The 15,815-nt window shown below is 44.1% G+C and overlaps 1 protein-coding gene across 4 annotated transcripts in view; it reads right to left on the bottom strand.

Moving 5' to 3' along the window:
• Nucleotides 1-1,283: 1,283 nt before the first annotated feature.
• Nucleotides 1,284-15,815, bottom strand: part of Kat60 (katanin p60) — a 131,329-nt gene continuing 116,797 nt past the window's right edge. For 2 of the 4 annotated variants that reach the window (XM_050169807.3, XM_055065739.2), the window contains exon 10: nt 1,284-4,759. In XM_050169807.3, the coding sequence (XP_050025764.1) occupies nt 4,561-4,759 (199 nt within the window). In that variant the 3' untranslated portion in view covers nt 1,284-4,560. The remainder of the gene's footprint in view (nt 4,760-15,815) is intronic. The other 2 variants (XR_008610291.2, XM_055065740.2) reach the window with 2 other exon arrangements.

The following is a 15,815-nucleotide window of genomic DNA, read 5'->3' as shown; positions in this document are numbered from 1 at the left end:
CCGTTTCAGGGGCCCTTTAAGCAAACATTTTGGTTCGTTTATGAATTCAACATCCTGTTCTAGAGCATCGTTGTATCGCGAGCTCATTTCTACTTTGGGTATTTTGTATGTCCTGCGCCAATACAACAAGCACGCTTCGCAATGTGCTGAGCCTGCTCGACTGCGTTTTTCAAATGAGAGCAAAAAGTTGCTGTAGGAGCACTGGATGAGTCATTGCGAAGTAACGCAGGTGTGTAAAGAAAAAAATGTTGCGTTTATTTACATTTATTTGTGCGCGCTTCTTGCTTGAAGCGTCTGCGAAAAGATCAAATTAAGGTACTGAGCGATGCTGTAGCTCCTGCGAGAAAGATGCAGCGCGTAGGCACTGTAGGAATCTTACTTTCGTTATGATCGCAGGCTGTTTGCTGCCTTGGAAAACGTTTTCTGTTTGCTGCCCTGGAAAAGGCTATAAAAGAATTTACTCTCCGTAAATAATTGCGAGACTAAACATTACGATAAAATACATAAAAATTTAGGAGATGCTTTAGTCTTGTGTTCAGGACATATTCAATATGAACCAACTTGAAATGCTTAGATTTTTATGCTGAAATGCCTATAGACAAACCTGATGCTCTCTGTACTTGCGAGTTGCAGCACGCCGAAATAACACTTGAGACTTTATTTTATATTGTACATGTACTTCGCCCTGCATGCTAAGCTTCCTTTCCGAAGCGTGCATGGGCGGAAGAAGCTTTCCAGGTCCTTGATTTTTAGGAAACCGTGCCTCAACAGAAACGAAACAGAAGGGTCCATTGTGGCCTATGCACCTTCGCTTGCGGACAGCTCTCCTTGCACTACTCAGTTCATGCCAAGGCTGCGATGGGGGCGCTGGTGACGGGTTTTTCCGCAGCGCCGCCTGGGCAGAGTTTGAGGTCTATTGGCCAATAGCGGCCGCATATGAGAATCTGCTTTATTACGAAATGAAGCATCCAGAAAAGAGTGAGGAGCAGGCTTCTGTTGAAATGAGAGTGTTTGAGAGAATGGTGACTTAGTGCTACACTTGCGAGATCCATGTGCCACGCACGACTGCGAAAATTGGCTGAGATGTTCACAGCAGTGTATGCTCTTCGCAGACTATGTTTTTTCACTAAGCCCGAGGGGTGGTTTAGGACCCCTTTAAAACTCGAGGACTTCACAGTGATGTGATCTGCCAGTGTAAGCAGGCCCTTAGCGGCTGCTGTTCACCCAACTTGCCACTGACTAGGGAGAGCCAAAAGAGATACTATTCACACGTAGAAAGAAAATTTGATTAGTTGATGTTTATTCAGAAACAGTTTCTCAAAAACGCAGTGAAGGTGACAGCTGCTTATCCTTGCGACAAGCTTCTACAATCTCAGGTCCTTGCAGTGGGTTTTCACTTACTGCTTTTCGTGCACGTATGGTCCAAGACACTTTTTGTCGAATAGATACGGTCTTGTCCAAAACATTGTTTACCATTCTGCTTTTATATAAATATTGTAGGCAGAGGCCCCACATTGATTTAAACCATGGAATGCATAGTTCAAGCCTTAACATGAGCAAACTGTTCGTTTACACTTGTTTTTATGCATGATATTTGCTAACAACCAAGCCTACAATTGCATGGAGGTTAATCAAGTTAGGTACCCTTCCCGAGTGCCAGTCTACAGGATGAAAATAAACATGCAAATAGAACAGGCCAGAGGCAAAGAAACAGGGTGCTAGTTCCAACCGGCACATATATATTGAAAGGTTAACAGAATACATAACAAGTTATAAGCAGAAAACAGATGACGATGTAATCAATATGGCTAAGGTTCGTGTGCAAGTTACCAGAGTTCTTCAGTCAGTAAGAACAGACTGTTTTCTCCTTCAGAATGAATTTCCACTGCTTCTGTAATCTCCTATGTGCACGTGTCCCTATTATGACAAATAATAGTGCAATAATGAACAAAAATTCAAGGCCATTCCACCCTGTCAAGGTGGATGACCAGAGGAGCTGTAAACATTGTGGTAAGAAAGCTTGTGGTAAAGGCTTTATTGCATCCCTCATTGTCACTTAGTAACTATGGTCTTGATGACGTACACTGATCGGCATACTCGCAACTGCAGACATTTTCTTTGACAATGTTAAATCGATGCACTTATACCACTGGCAGGTCGGTTTGGCCAGATCAGTGTGGCATCGCAAACGAAATGTCTCCAATATAAAACGTGCAAACCACTCCCTTTTTGGTCCCGACACATCCACACTGAAATCACCGACAACAACCAGAGGGACAATGTAATCGCAACTAACCCACACAAAGTGAGTAGCCATGAACCTTTCGACATGGCATTTCGATATCAAAGAGACTTTTGTGTCCCTTTGCCACATTCTCCAATTCATGACACAAGTCGTCCCGCCTGGCCTGCTGCTCAAGGTCGGCCTATCGGGCACCATCTTCAGCGATGTTTGCCGCGCGCTGTCAATCGTACTCTTGTCTAAGTTTGCACCGTTGCACTTCATAAGCGAGCTGCTCTTCAAGTGTCCTAACCACACGTTGCCTCCCCATCACAACTCCTACTCAACACTACTCAACTACGTTTCTCTGAGGCAGTTGACAGTTTTCGACACGCTGTTCTGTATATTGTATGCGTGATTCCAAGGAATGTAAGCACTGTTCGCTACACTTTGATGAGTGCTTGTAGCATCTACCTTACAGGGCTATGAGCCATTGCATTTTTTGCTTGCATACGGGGGTATTAGTGCTTACGTGGGTATGAGCCATTGATGATGATAGTTTTTGTGTGCGGACACAAAAGTTCTGTCATTGTGCTCTTTTAGGTGGTCGTTTAGGCAGCTACCCTTAGTCTCTGCGCCATGAGAGTGGGATCTGGTAAACCATGCTGCGTGCATATTGAATGTACCATTTGCGATGATTGATGGTACAAGTTGATGGTGGTACAAGTTGCAGATCCTTTTTTGGGGAGGCAAGCTTTCCTACATAGGTGTGCTAGCTTCACGGGGGCAGTCATGACAACTGCAACATTAGTTCGCTGGCTGACCTTCAACCTGTGCAATATGCTACGTATATAAAGAACGACTGCCAATTTCTGCTGCGGCCTATTCAGTCCTTTGCCAGGACTGTGCCCATGAAGCTAGCACAGCCATGCAGGAAAACTTGCCAACCCAAAAAAGGCTTTGCAGCATGCATCACCCATTGGTGCATTCAATGTGTGTGTGGCATGGCATGCCGGATCTCACTCTCATGGGGCAGAAACTACTAACTACTTAGATTAGACAAGCAGACAAGTCCACAAGGAAGCCGACAGCAACCTGTCCCTGCTTTCTGGAAAGTGTCTGTGCTCACCGTTTCTTTATTATTGCACCATTATTTCCCGTAACAGGGACAAGTGCACATAGAAGATTACAGAAGCAATGGAAGTTCATTCTGAAGGAGAAGACTCTGCCAGTGCTCTGCTTTTGTTCTGACTAGACAAAGTCTGGTATTATAGCGCTCAATATGAGCTACAAAGTGAAAGCGTGTGCCAAAGCACTTGCGCGTTGTAGCTCATACTGAGTGCGATAACGCTTTAATGACGTTGGGTGGTTAAGGTGCATTAAGTGCATTGCTGTAGCAAGTGTCATGACACCACTCCTTGTCTAACAGGTCACCAAAGAATTATCGATAAGATGCTCTAGCAAACAGTGAATTTCACAGTACAGTAAAACCTTGTTAATAAGTACCCACTTAATAAGTAATTTCGGTTTAAATATAGTCACAATGAATTCCCCACCCTGTCATCGTTGAATCTAATGTACTGGCTGACTGCTTAAGCCGCAGTTGCTTACCGCATGCCAAACGGTTAGTGCATAGTATTTACTGCATATTTCAGCACGTACAAGTGCAGAATCAGCGAAATTTTGTGCATGCAGACCACACATAACGAAATTATGGCAAATGGACTTTACCCGGACTGCAGTTGCCACTGATAGCGACATCACAAAATAGCAGCCATGACATGTTTGCTGCTCTGTTGGCTTGTGGCATTTAGAAGTCGTCATTGTGGACGACGTGGAAGTGGATGATGGCCCTTCCATATTCGACAAAGTGCGTGCGTTGACTGCCTGCCTTGAGGGCATTTGCAGAGAAGTGGGGCCTGATGCAGAAACTGGCTCGCAACCTTGCTGAGTTTGAGGATGCCATCGTCGCTGCAAGGCCGCCATGGCGGCAATTAAAAACCCCATATATTTTGCTGTCTGCTCACGAATAAAACTTGTCTGTGTGTATGTTTGAGTGAGAATCAAGATGTAGTTCTCCTTTCTTTTTTGCTGGCAAGTTCATTGCTGCTCATCTGACATTGTTGATTAAATAGCACATGCTTAGTGTGTACCTGATCCATGTTCCCCGCCAACTACATATTAACAAGGTTCTACTGCATGTATAAAATGCTTGACAATAAGTAGGCTTGGGTGAGAACCACACTGGGGATCACTTGAGTGGAGAGGGTGCCAAGCTTAGCGTGTGTCCAAACTTAGCACTATCTCAATCAAGGGCTTTAGTTGCTGTCAGCAGGCAATTATGTTGAACCAAATTCCGACATCCATTTCTCATACTTCTCCAGATCCTCCCGGCTGACAGATTTGTTGATCTTGTGTATGGCCTCTTCGAAGTCTTCTCGACTAACAGGAAGTTCGAGCTCTTCCTTGGCTAGGTTGCGAATCTCCTCCGGTGTGAGACCATGTATTCTCCGTCGCATAGCCATCATTGAGGCATCCCTGTGAAACAACATGCATTCAGTTTTGGGAAAGTCACAGGAATTTGTGCAGCAGTATGAACTAGCCAAGGACAACCAAACCAATGCTGTAATAGCACAAGCATGCTGTGTTGAGCAATGGAACTGGCTGGGTATGCAAACCACAGTTGGGTACGGTTAGTAGGCTAGCACGAATATTATGTTATTCGATACTTGCATTGACTCCAATTTCAGCTTTTGAAGTATTCGAAGTGAATAAATATAAACTTAAAAACATGTACAATTGACAGTTTCGGTTATGATGAGCAAGTCGCACCACATGGCTCATAGCCAAGACAAGCTAAAGACAAATTAATGAACCATCAGCGATTGATTTTGGCACATGCTTGATTATTCAAACATGGGTCCCGTGGCACAACCGCCTTCTCTATTGAACCAATGTATAATGGCTGTCAAAGTTTCAGATGTTGCAAGGTGTCTGGCTTGATTTTTCAGACATGACCCGCTAGCGAGATGGTTTCTCAGCTTCCCGAGAGCTGTACGGCAGCTGCAAATAGATCTTTGTCCACTTGGCACTCTACTGTTACTTTGGACGGACAACAGCTGGTGAAGCAGCGCTTGTTATGCCTAGCATCCAAAGGTGTGGCAGTGGGCGGCATACCACCGTAGGAAGTTTGCCACTCATCGGTGATCAGATCTGAAATCATGTGCACAGACTAGAGCCAGGGCTGTAGAAGCAGCGTACATGCCTACCGAGTTCATCTGTGCGCTTACTGTACGGAATGCACGTAGATGAAAAGCACCAAGATGATTTGCACATTCACGACAGTGCGATGAGGGGCAAATGCAAAGTGCTCCTGCTGTCACGACCATCTCGAAATTTCTAGCAGAGTGAAGCACAGCAGTGAGCAAAAGCCTATAAATGAATTTTCTGTGATGCTGGCATGGTAAAAAGTGCAGATCCTGCACTTTTGCATGAAAATATCTGAATAACAGCAATTTGAAAATAAACCCAACTCCAGCAATCAATTTGTTTTCTTCCTTACATGTAAAGAACGAACTTTATAGATTTGTCAACCTCTGGCAATTGCACCAAGGTTTTATGCAAACCCCCAAACTATTCACAACGTTTCCTGGCAAAAACATTGTGAGAATAACTGGACAAGAAAGACAAGACAGGACAAGCGCTTTCTTTCTTGTGCTGTTTCTTTCGCCCTGAATCGGTACCAACAAGCTCAATTTCACACCCTTGTATTGAACTATTTGCTTCGAAATTATTCGACATGAATCACAATTCTGACATTTGCACAAGCCTTGAAGTTGGGCATGCCGTCACCAAGTGTACACACACTAATTGCAGTGGACTGAGAGTAAAGCTGTGCACACGTGTCTGGAAAGATCAGAGAACATTTATTGCATTTGTTCCCTTTTCTCACTGTTTGCTTGATACTGGTTTCATTTGAGTACTTTTTAAAATTCGTTGAACTGCATAGTTCTTTTTTGATTTACCCCATACAGGAATTAAGATATACAGTTAAATCTTGATATAAAGAAGTCAGTAAATTCGGCACTTTGCTTCGCTATATTGAAATTTCGTCATGCTGAAATTCAACATTTATGCAAGTAAGCAGTCGTCAACCGTCTTTTTTTCTTACATGAAAGGGGCCATAACAATTTCCGGATGATCGGGCAATTGAAAAAAAAACTAATTTCAATGACAAAAAAAAAATCGTTTTGCTGAATTTGAAAGTTGACGACCGAAGATACGGTTTCATGTCATGTTGACGGTGCATTCATGTCGGTGGTACGAGGTGAAGCCTGTGACGCCCTAGTGTCCACTGCCACAGTGGATAGTGTCGCCCACAGACAGACTACGGTATCAGCAAACTTATCTCTACACAGTCTGACCAATGCGTCGTGAAAACCCATTGAACACAGTGAAAAAAGCTTCACTTTAAATTTGCATGAAATTAAGACGACGGTCACAGACTGTTTGACAAACTGTTGTTCACTGCTGCCATGTTTTTTGTAAATTTGCAACATTGTGTGCATATCATGTCCAAGAAATCAAGCAAAACCTGGTACAGCATTCAAAATTTTGGTAGCCGTAATGCATTGTTTTTAGTATTTGTTCTATGAGTAAAAAAGTCTCAGTTTTGCCCGAAAGGCAAAGCATTAATAATGATAACAAAGCATTAGACAACATTACGAAGGTTTGTAGTATTATTGGCCACATAAATTGCAGTTGACATACACTTAGTAATTAAATTAAAAAGCATGGTGTCATATGTGCAGAGGCAAACATGAACAGATCTCATTCGATGATCGCAAACACTTGATCTCACAACGCTAGTATCTCTCCAGCGTTGTAAGTCGAGCGGCCGAGCTGCCTGGGACCAGGCGCGAGCATCGCGGCATTGAGTAACCTCAATCTTGTGCACGAGGTTGTCTGTTACAGCCCTGCCCTTCCCATCAGCATGCACACTGAGCAAGTTTTCAGTCTTGCTACTGGTGTCTTCACAAGAAAACAACAGAAGATGACTGACAGAAATAAAAAAAAAAAAAAAAACTGCTAGTAATGACAAATGCGTGAATGGCTGCAGAAGATGCACTGGAAGCCAGGCCAGTTCGTTTTGTTATATAGTACATTTGTGCAATGTCAAGAAGGGTTGGGAGGAAAGTAGCGTAAAAGGTAATCGATTACCCTTTTGTAATTGCTTAAATACTTTTGTAGTGCAGGGCCATAATATTGCAGTGTGGTATGTGCCGGCAGCATGAAAACAGAAGATGAGGTCTACTGTTTTCCAATGCTGTGGTTCGGAGCCCTCGCTTCGATTGTGTTGTGTTTAATGTTGTGTTAATATTGTGTTTAATGAAATACTGGTGCAAATCTCTTACACCGTCACAATATCTTAAAGCGAAGGCATTAAGTGGCTCCCACATAGAAAAGTCCACTGTCTGGCATTATTGAAATATTGACCGCCCAGTGTTATGGCACCAAAATTTAATGACACTAAAATTGATGGTGCCACTGACGACCATTAATGGGAGTCAAAACCACGACATTCAGTGTTAATTAAGGCACTCAAGCCCACCACCTTTGGCGGAAGTCGAACCCACGAACTTTGGTGTTAATTAAGGGCATGTTAATTAAGATAGAGTTACGGTGGTAGGCCACATTCAAAACTCAAATTTTTCACATTTATCTTTTTGTTTTTTACATTTTCTGTATGCTTAAACATTCAGCAGCATGTTACAAAAAAAGAAATAATCTTCCTATCACAATTAGTTTGGGAGTTAGTGAGTTTTCCAGCCCATACCCTCATATTGCAAAACCGAAAATCAGTACTATTTCTTTTATATAAATATTGTTCAAAATACTTCTTTTATTTAATAGTGTTGCTGAGCAGCCACATGAACAAATAGAGACCCCAATGCATCATCTCCTGGGGGCTCCAGCTATGAAGCTGGTGCATCTTAGGTAACTATATGTTGTTTTTGATATCTTTCACATGGTTTGAATAATTGTTTACGTTTTTCTTAAAACAAGATTTTGCTCCACCTTATGTTACGCAAACTCTGATAACTTTTTTTTTTCAATAAACATTCTGACATGAAATTTTGCACACTCATTCCTCACATACAGATGTGTGCAACAAACTAGAACAAAAAGAACTGATGCAAAATTTTGGATTTACAGCTCATTTTGCAAATAAATTTGGTCAAAATTAGAAATTTTTCTCACTTTGCTTAGTTTTTCAAACATTACTTTCTTAATATTTATCACATTGCATTTATCCTAGTTCATTGCACAGGTCTCTCACTTAGCTACACAAATTGCACCAAAGCTTTACTCAATTCAGCAATTCATTAGTTACTTATCACTGCTGGCGTGACTAGCACTTGTACTACATTTTATGAGAAAGACTACCTGCCAAAAAATAAAATGAACCATTTTCTGCACTATAGATAGTTGAATAAGCAAAATAATGCATGCTTATTCAGGAAAAAAACATTACTTAAAACCTGACTGCTGATTTAAAGAATTTTTTTTTGTGTGTGTGTGGCCTACCACCTTAATTAAGGCGCTCGAACACATTACCTTTGGTAGGAGTGGAACCCTTGACGTTTGATGAGACTAAAATTCAATGGCACCAAAACTGATGATGCCACCATTGATGGTCGAACCCACGACCTTTAGTGTTAAGGTGAAGTTAACTAATGTAGTTAACTAGAATAGAGTTAATTAAGGCACTCAAACCCACAACCTTTAGTGGGAGAAAACAAGTAATAGGAAGTAACAACACAGTCGAATGAGAATGTCAACTAATTTATTAAATGGCTTGTGAGCATGCAGGCCTTCGCCACCTTCCTCTTTAACGTATGCTAAAATAACTCAACCTTTTGTGCACATAATCCGCACCAAAAATTTAAAAAGATTAACAGTAAGGTCGGGGTGTGGGTTATATGCGAATTTCATTTTGAGGTGTGGCTTGACTGCAGTGTAGCATGCACTGCCATGAAGCCACATATCAAGGCAAGTTCGCTGCCATTCAACGTTTTGTCATCCCCTAGGGCACCCCGCCCCACCCATACGTGTTGAAGCTCCTTTCTCACTTTCTTCATAGTCTCCATATGCTCGCCCATTCTCCTCCTGTTTATGGGTTGCCATTTTGTGTTTAGCAGTTGGTGATTAGTGCACGCAGCACTGGCAGACTTGTATGTCACCCGTTCCCATGGCACTCCATTGTTGGGATTTCCAGCTTGGTCATGTTTGCTTCATTGCTGTTGCTCACGTGAGGGCTACTCCATCAGCACAGTCATCCTCTGTCATGTGAATGCTAGGTGCGAAGTAATCTGATTCACATCACATGTTGCTTGACTGATTCATCCACAATCCCTTCCGTCGTGTGAATGCATCTACAAAAAAGGAGGGGGGGGGTACCAAGCCACTGGCCGAAGGTACCGTATAAACCAGAATATAAGTAGAGACATTTTCTTGAAAAAAGCAGGCCAAAGTTACGCCTTGTCTTAATAGTGTTTTTTTACACAATGTGAATCATCGTCAGGCAGCCTATGGCATGTACATTGTCGAACACATAGCCAAAACCGTATCGATATCCAAATGCGATTGCTCGCATCTTTTCTTTTGTTGCTGTTTCTTCATGTGTGTGTGCTTCCGGTCGACCTCATTTGAGATTATGTATTTGTCTGGTAAGCACGAAGTAGCGGCAAGCGGGGACAGTTTTTAGCAGTGTTCAAGATAAAGCTTGTAGACTACGGTGAAGTGAACGGCAACATGATCGCTCAGCGCCAGTTTGGAATTTCTGAAAAAATGCGAGCAATCTTGGCCAGCACAAATAGGAAAGCCATTGGCGTGACCCTTGTAAGCGTCATTTCGTAGCCGTCATGCGGTGCACACACAGCTTGTGGGCACATCTGCGGACTCTGTGCATGGAGCCTCGTGCATGCTTGCTACAGTCCAGTCAATTCTCTGCCACGCTGCAGAATCGTGAAAATAAACGTCTTTCGGTGATTTCTTGTTGGTTTCTCTCTCTCTGAATGCCCACAAATCGCAATAATGAATTTGTGGGCCTGTGTCGCAGGAAATCCGGTGTCGGCGTCGCTGTCGTCAGAAAAAAATCACCCCGAATCACACAGGCTGTCTGCGTGGTGCAAAGGCATTACTGAAACAACTGAATTTCTCAAAGTAAAACGCGCCAGAAAATTTATAAAGTACCACTTACACACAGCCTACAGACATGATAGCGTCGGATTGTAATTTAAATATACAAGAAAACATAATTCTGTTTCGCGAAAACTCAAACACAAACCCCTTTTCCAGCTGCCGTTTGAGGTCTGTCTTAGTAAGAGTGGCATGCCCGTGCCCGGCTCAGTTCCTTGCAACGCCATCTAGATGGTGCTCGCCTCTGCGCGGCAGTGTTGGCGCCCGCCGTGGGGGGGGGGGGGGGGAGAGAACCAGAAAGCTCACCTTTGTGCATAGCGTATGCCACCAGCGTTTCCAGGTAAAAATAACGGTTACACAAGCTGCAGTTGCTGGTAAGTGTGAGAAGCAGTCAAGGATCTTTGAACGCTGTCACGTTTCGCTCTTAAAGGCAAAGCTTAAGCATCTTCCAAGATTGTTTTTTTTTTCCAGGGCTGTTGTAATTGGGGGTTCAGGTTATACGCAGAAAAATATGGTTTAGTTAAGTATAGTTTAGTTAGAGCTTTAGTTAAGTATACCTTAATTATCTTCACCCTAATTAACACCAACGGTTGCAGGTTCGACTCCCACGAAAGGTTGTAAGTTTCAGTTCCTTAATTAACTATATCTAAATTAACAGTGCCTTCATTAACTTCACCTTCATGAACACCAAAGGTAGTGGGTTCGACTATCGACCTTCACAATGTCACTGGAAGCCAACTTGGGGAGGCCGGTTAACTGCCTTAATTAATGAGTGCCTTAATTATCTGTATCTTAATTAACTGTCTTAATTCACTTCACCTTAATTAACACCACTGGTTGTGGCTTCAACTGTCGACCTTCAATATGTAAATTGGAATCCAATTTGGAGATATGGCCAGTTTGCCCATACTTCCAAGTGGGTTCAACTCCCATCAAAAGGTCTTCGGTTCGAGTGCCTTAATGAACTTTTCCTTAATTCGCACCACAGGTCATACTAACGTTTCTTCTTCACGTCAGTTTCATGTTTTCTTATAAAGAAATTAATGGCTTAATTCACACCAAAGGTCGTGGGTTCAACTCCCACCAGAGGTCACGGGTCTCAATTACCTTCACCTTAATTAGCACCACAGGTAGTGGGCTCGACTCCCACCAAATGTCAAGAGCTCAACTCGCTATAAATTTTAATGCCATAATGCTGGACATCAGATTTTTCGACTCATGAGCCATCCAAGGCTTTCAGCTATATATATTAGAATTATGAATAAAGGGAAAGTCGGACATCCACCCGTTCGTAGCTACTGCCACAAAGGAAACCCATACGGGTTCCTCGAACGAAAAGCCTCAGAGTTGAAGAAAAATTCGTCCGGGACACGAACCCGGGACCACCGCCTTTCCGGGGCAGCCGCTCTACCATCTGAGCTAACCAGGCGGCTAGCAGATGGCAGGGCGAAGCCGAATATGTCGACAACACGAAAGGCAAGTGTTTGACGTAATAGTTCTGCGGAAACCTGCAAGGTGGAGAGAAGTAATGAATAAAGGGAAACCTCCTATATGAACACAACAAAGGGAAAGTCTGACATCCACCCGTTAATACACATATTAGAATTATGACTTGTGAGGTGCGCCATGAACATAAAAGATGCGCTTCGAAGGGATATACTGGAACAAAGATGCCAGCAGCACCACTACTTCACCAGATAACCCCTTTAATGCAAAGGCCTGTAGGCACGTGCTCTATAGAATGCTACTACTGCAGCAGCAGCCTTTGGTGAAAGGATGTGCTACGAATCCCTTGGGCTGACAAGTAACACATTACATAAGAAAGTTAGAACTGCTCCAGCTTGGAAACATGGTTCTATGTCATGAAACATTTCTGGATGGAGGCGACTATGCTGATGGTAAGCTACACGAATGTGCCTTTTCCGTTCAGCTTCTGCTTCCTAACACTCAAGCAAGACATGGAGTACAGTCAGCCTCTTGCCACATCTACCACAGAGGGGAGGTTCGCCACCAGTCAACAGGTAAGAAAGTGTACCATATAAGTGCCCTATCCTCAGTTCACGAAACAAGACATCAGTTTGTTGCACTTTAGTTACTGACAGCCAGTTTCCCAAATAAGGCTTAATTAGATGGAGTGTATTCAAGGTTTGAATGTACCAAGTGGATTGCCAAAACTTTCTGAATTTTTTTCACAAGAATGGCTTTAAGTCTGCGGCAGGGATAGCTACAGAAGAGTTACAGGCTTTCGTTGTTATAGACGTAGCAATTTCATCTACAAACATGTTGCCCGCAATGCTCCTGTGCCCAAGTATTCAACATATTAGAACATGCTGGTTATATGCGTATATGGTGCACGATAACAAAAATAGGTCATTGACTGTATGATTCTTATGCTTTCCCAGAGAAATTAAAGCTTTAACTACTCTCAAATAGTTGAAGAATATCAGAGCTTTTTGTAGTTTTAATTTCTTCGTGTATTTAACCACTGATAATACTGTGTGAGAAGAGAGTGGTGGTGTAAGTGGACTGAGAGCTTGTGGGGCCCTGTGGGGTGTCACAGGAGTACCGACCACCATGAGTTTGAGCCTAGCGAGCCACAGCACTGTGTCAGCAGTCGCCTCTCATATTGTAGCACACTCCTGTGCGTACGCTCAGACTGCAAATTGACTACTGAGCACTACGCATGCAACACAGTATTGCCCCTGAATTGGCGGAAATCATCTCCAGTAGCACCGAACATCGCACAAACGCCCAGTCCTAGGGATCGCGGGAACCCTTTGGTTCCCACGTCAGGGGCGAATGTACAGACAGGAGCGCCCGACAGCACATCGCTGCAAGAGCACAGGCTTGTGCAACATGCCGCTGGGAAAAGTCCCCGCAGCTATGCTGCTTGCTCTCATGATAACCAATGGGCCAACTCATGAGAACTTGGGCAATCTCCTTTGGCTTGGGCCTCCGATAAGTGCGGCTCAGCACAGTTCGACCATGCACAAGCACTAGGCACTGCTCTTCAGTTTAGCGTCTGGAAAGGATAAACAAAAGGTACGTGCTCACTGTATGGGCAAAGGCACCGTATGCGAGCTGACGTCCGAGACACAAAGGGGCCAGCGGATGATAGGAAAGCATGTACATATACAGTGCTGGGGCCGTATTCTGAAACGTTCACCTTCCACGATAGCTTTGCTGCCACGATAGTCACGTTTGATAAATCAAGCGACTGCTTACCTGTGACGTAAGCGTTCACTACCAACATGTGCTATAGAACGCTTCACATCACATGAGAGATCGCATCGTGCAAGTGCAAAGTGGCTCGGGTGTGTTGTTTTCCAGTGTAGTGGCCGCAGTACGAGCTCTGCGCACTAACTACGGTTGGTTATGGTCGCTTTAGGCAAAATAAATTGAATAAGGAAGTGCAAAATGTTTTATTTTAAATTAATCAACAAATATCGCCGCGAAACAACATGTGTAAGACGCCATGAAAAAGGCTACTATAAACTACCACCTATCATATCTATACTACACTCCACCACCAACCAAACGCCAAAAGACATGGGCCCCTATCTTGTACACGTTCGAAAAGCCGACGTTCGATTTCACCTCGCGCGATTGTCCACGCTGCGCCAATATCGCGGCCTAGGCCAATCTAGTCCAATCATGGGAGGCGAAATCGAACGTCGGCTTTTCGAACGTGTGCAAGATAGCGGCCATATTCATTTATTCAATACATGTCGAAAGCACCCATCGACACCATGAAGCTAAAATGATGTAGGCCAGCACTACTAGATGGCGCTGTTTATTTTCCGGTTTTGCTAAAACTGCCAATCAGCGCGCGCCGTTGGCGGAAGCGTGGCCAAGGCGATAGTTTTGCGGAAGGTTAATGTTTCAGAATACGGGCCCTGGTCCCAGAGAGAGAGCTCTCGTGCGCTCACGTCGTGGACAGCCACCAGTGCCCCCCCACCGCAAACCACCACAAGTAGAGCGCCACTGCTGACAACCGTCAAAGTAGAGAAGGGAGAGGCATAGGGGCAACAGAACAGGTGAATGCCCGTGCAAAGATGCCGGGGCATACCTCAATCCTCACAGGCTCCAGGTGAAGCCTGTTTCACATGCTGTGACTGGAGCGACAAAAATCGGCCCAGTCGCATGCATCGCAATGAGATTTTCTTGAGGGCCCATTTCACATGATTGTGATTTCAACAATGCGACTGGTGCGATGCCCAGTGTTGCTTGTAGCCAGGTTTTGTGGCAAATGTTGTATAATTCTTTTAATGTAATGAAGAAAACATGTAGTACATTATAACATTATTGACCTGTCTTTATTAGGAGCAAATAATACACATATTTTGTAATTTAAGAACATACTGAAGTTTAAATCTGTTTTGGAGTGTGCAACGGTAGTTTCTGAAGTTCAATGCAAAGAGACACAGTGCACGTGAACAGCCGCTGTTCGCAGCTGGTTCTTCAGTGCTGTGTGTTGCCTCATGTGCCTCCTACGTCCATTTCATTCTGCCTGCGTTACATCAAATTACAAGATTACCTATCAACAAGCCCATATAGCTACCCTCACTGCATATGCAGTATTCAGAATTCAGCTGCAGCGAAGTCGTCATGTCAGCCCAACGAGATCCTCGCGCTACCCGTGCTCAGCGTCACCTTCTGGAGAAATTATGTGGGTATATTGCTCGTGACTGTGCAGAAGCGATGCCTGCTCCTAGCCATATTCTTGCACCGAATGCAGCAACAAGCACCAACCAGACAGCGCACATCTGCCCTTGAAGGAAGCCGCAGATGATCCGTGTGTGGTTACTGAACGTAGAATGAAAATTGTGTTGTGAAATTCAACCTTAGCGCTAACCTGGTTCATCTATCGCGTGGCGATAGAGGTGCCTTCCTGAGCCTTATCCCCTAGCTTGCAAAGGTGGTTAGTTTGATCTCTCGGAACCACCACCCCAGTGGTAACAGGATAGCACACTAGCCTGTTGCAAAGGCTAGCATGCTGGAGCTAATTTCCAGTGCAAACCGTGCTTCTGCCTCCCAGCATCATGTTACCACATGAGCACACGTAATTGGGACATGGCCTGATTAGTCGCCCAGGTGGCGGCCTCCAGGTGCCCTTTCCACCCGAGCTCTATTCTGCTGAGTGTTCCACTGCCATGGCAGATGCTCACAGGCATGCAACAAGTTGTTTACATGGGACTTGTGCTCCCACAACCTCATTCTCGGTGGACGGCGACCCAGTAGTCTCTAATGTAGTGGGCACGCATACTCGATTGCCCTTGTGGTGAGCCTTTGCCCGCAAACGCTGCAACTGTCACACTGTGTTGCATCTTGGGTCAATAAACCTGTGTTCGTAGAGGTCCTGCTTCTGCAGCCTCCCCTGTGCTGTGTCGGA

The sequence above is a fragment of the Dermacentor andersoni genome, chromosome 6 (assembly GCF_023375885.2).
Source record: "Dermacentor andersoni chromosome 6, qqDerAnde1_hic_scaffold, whole genome shotgun sequence".
In the NCBI taxonomy this organism is placed as follows: Eukaryota; Metazoa; Arthropoda; class Arachnida; order Ixodida; family Ixodidae; genus Dermacentor; species Dermacentor andersoni.
The sequence above is the reverse complement of the archived record's forward strand: the minus strand, read 5'-3'. Positions and strand labels throughout refer to the sequence as shown.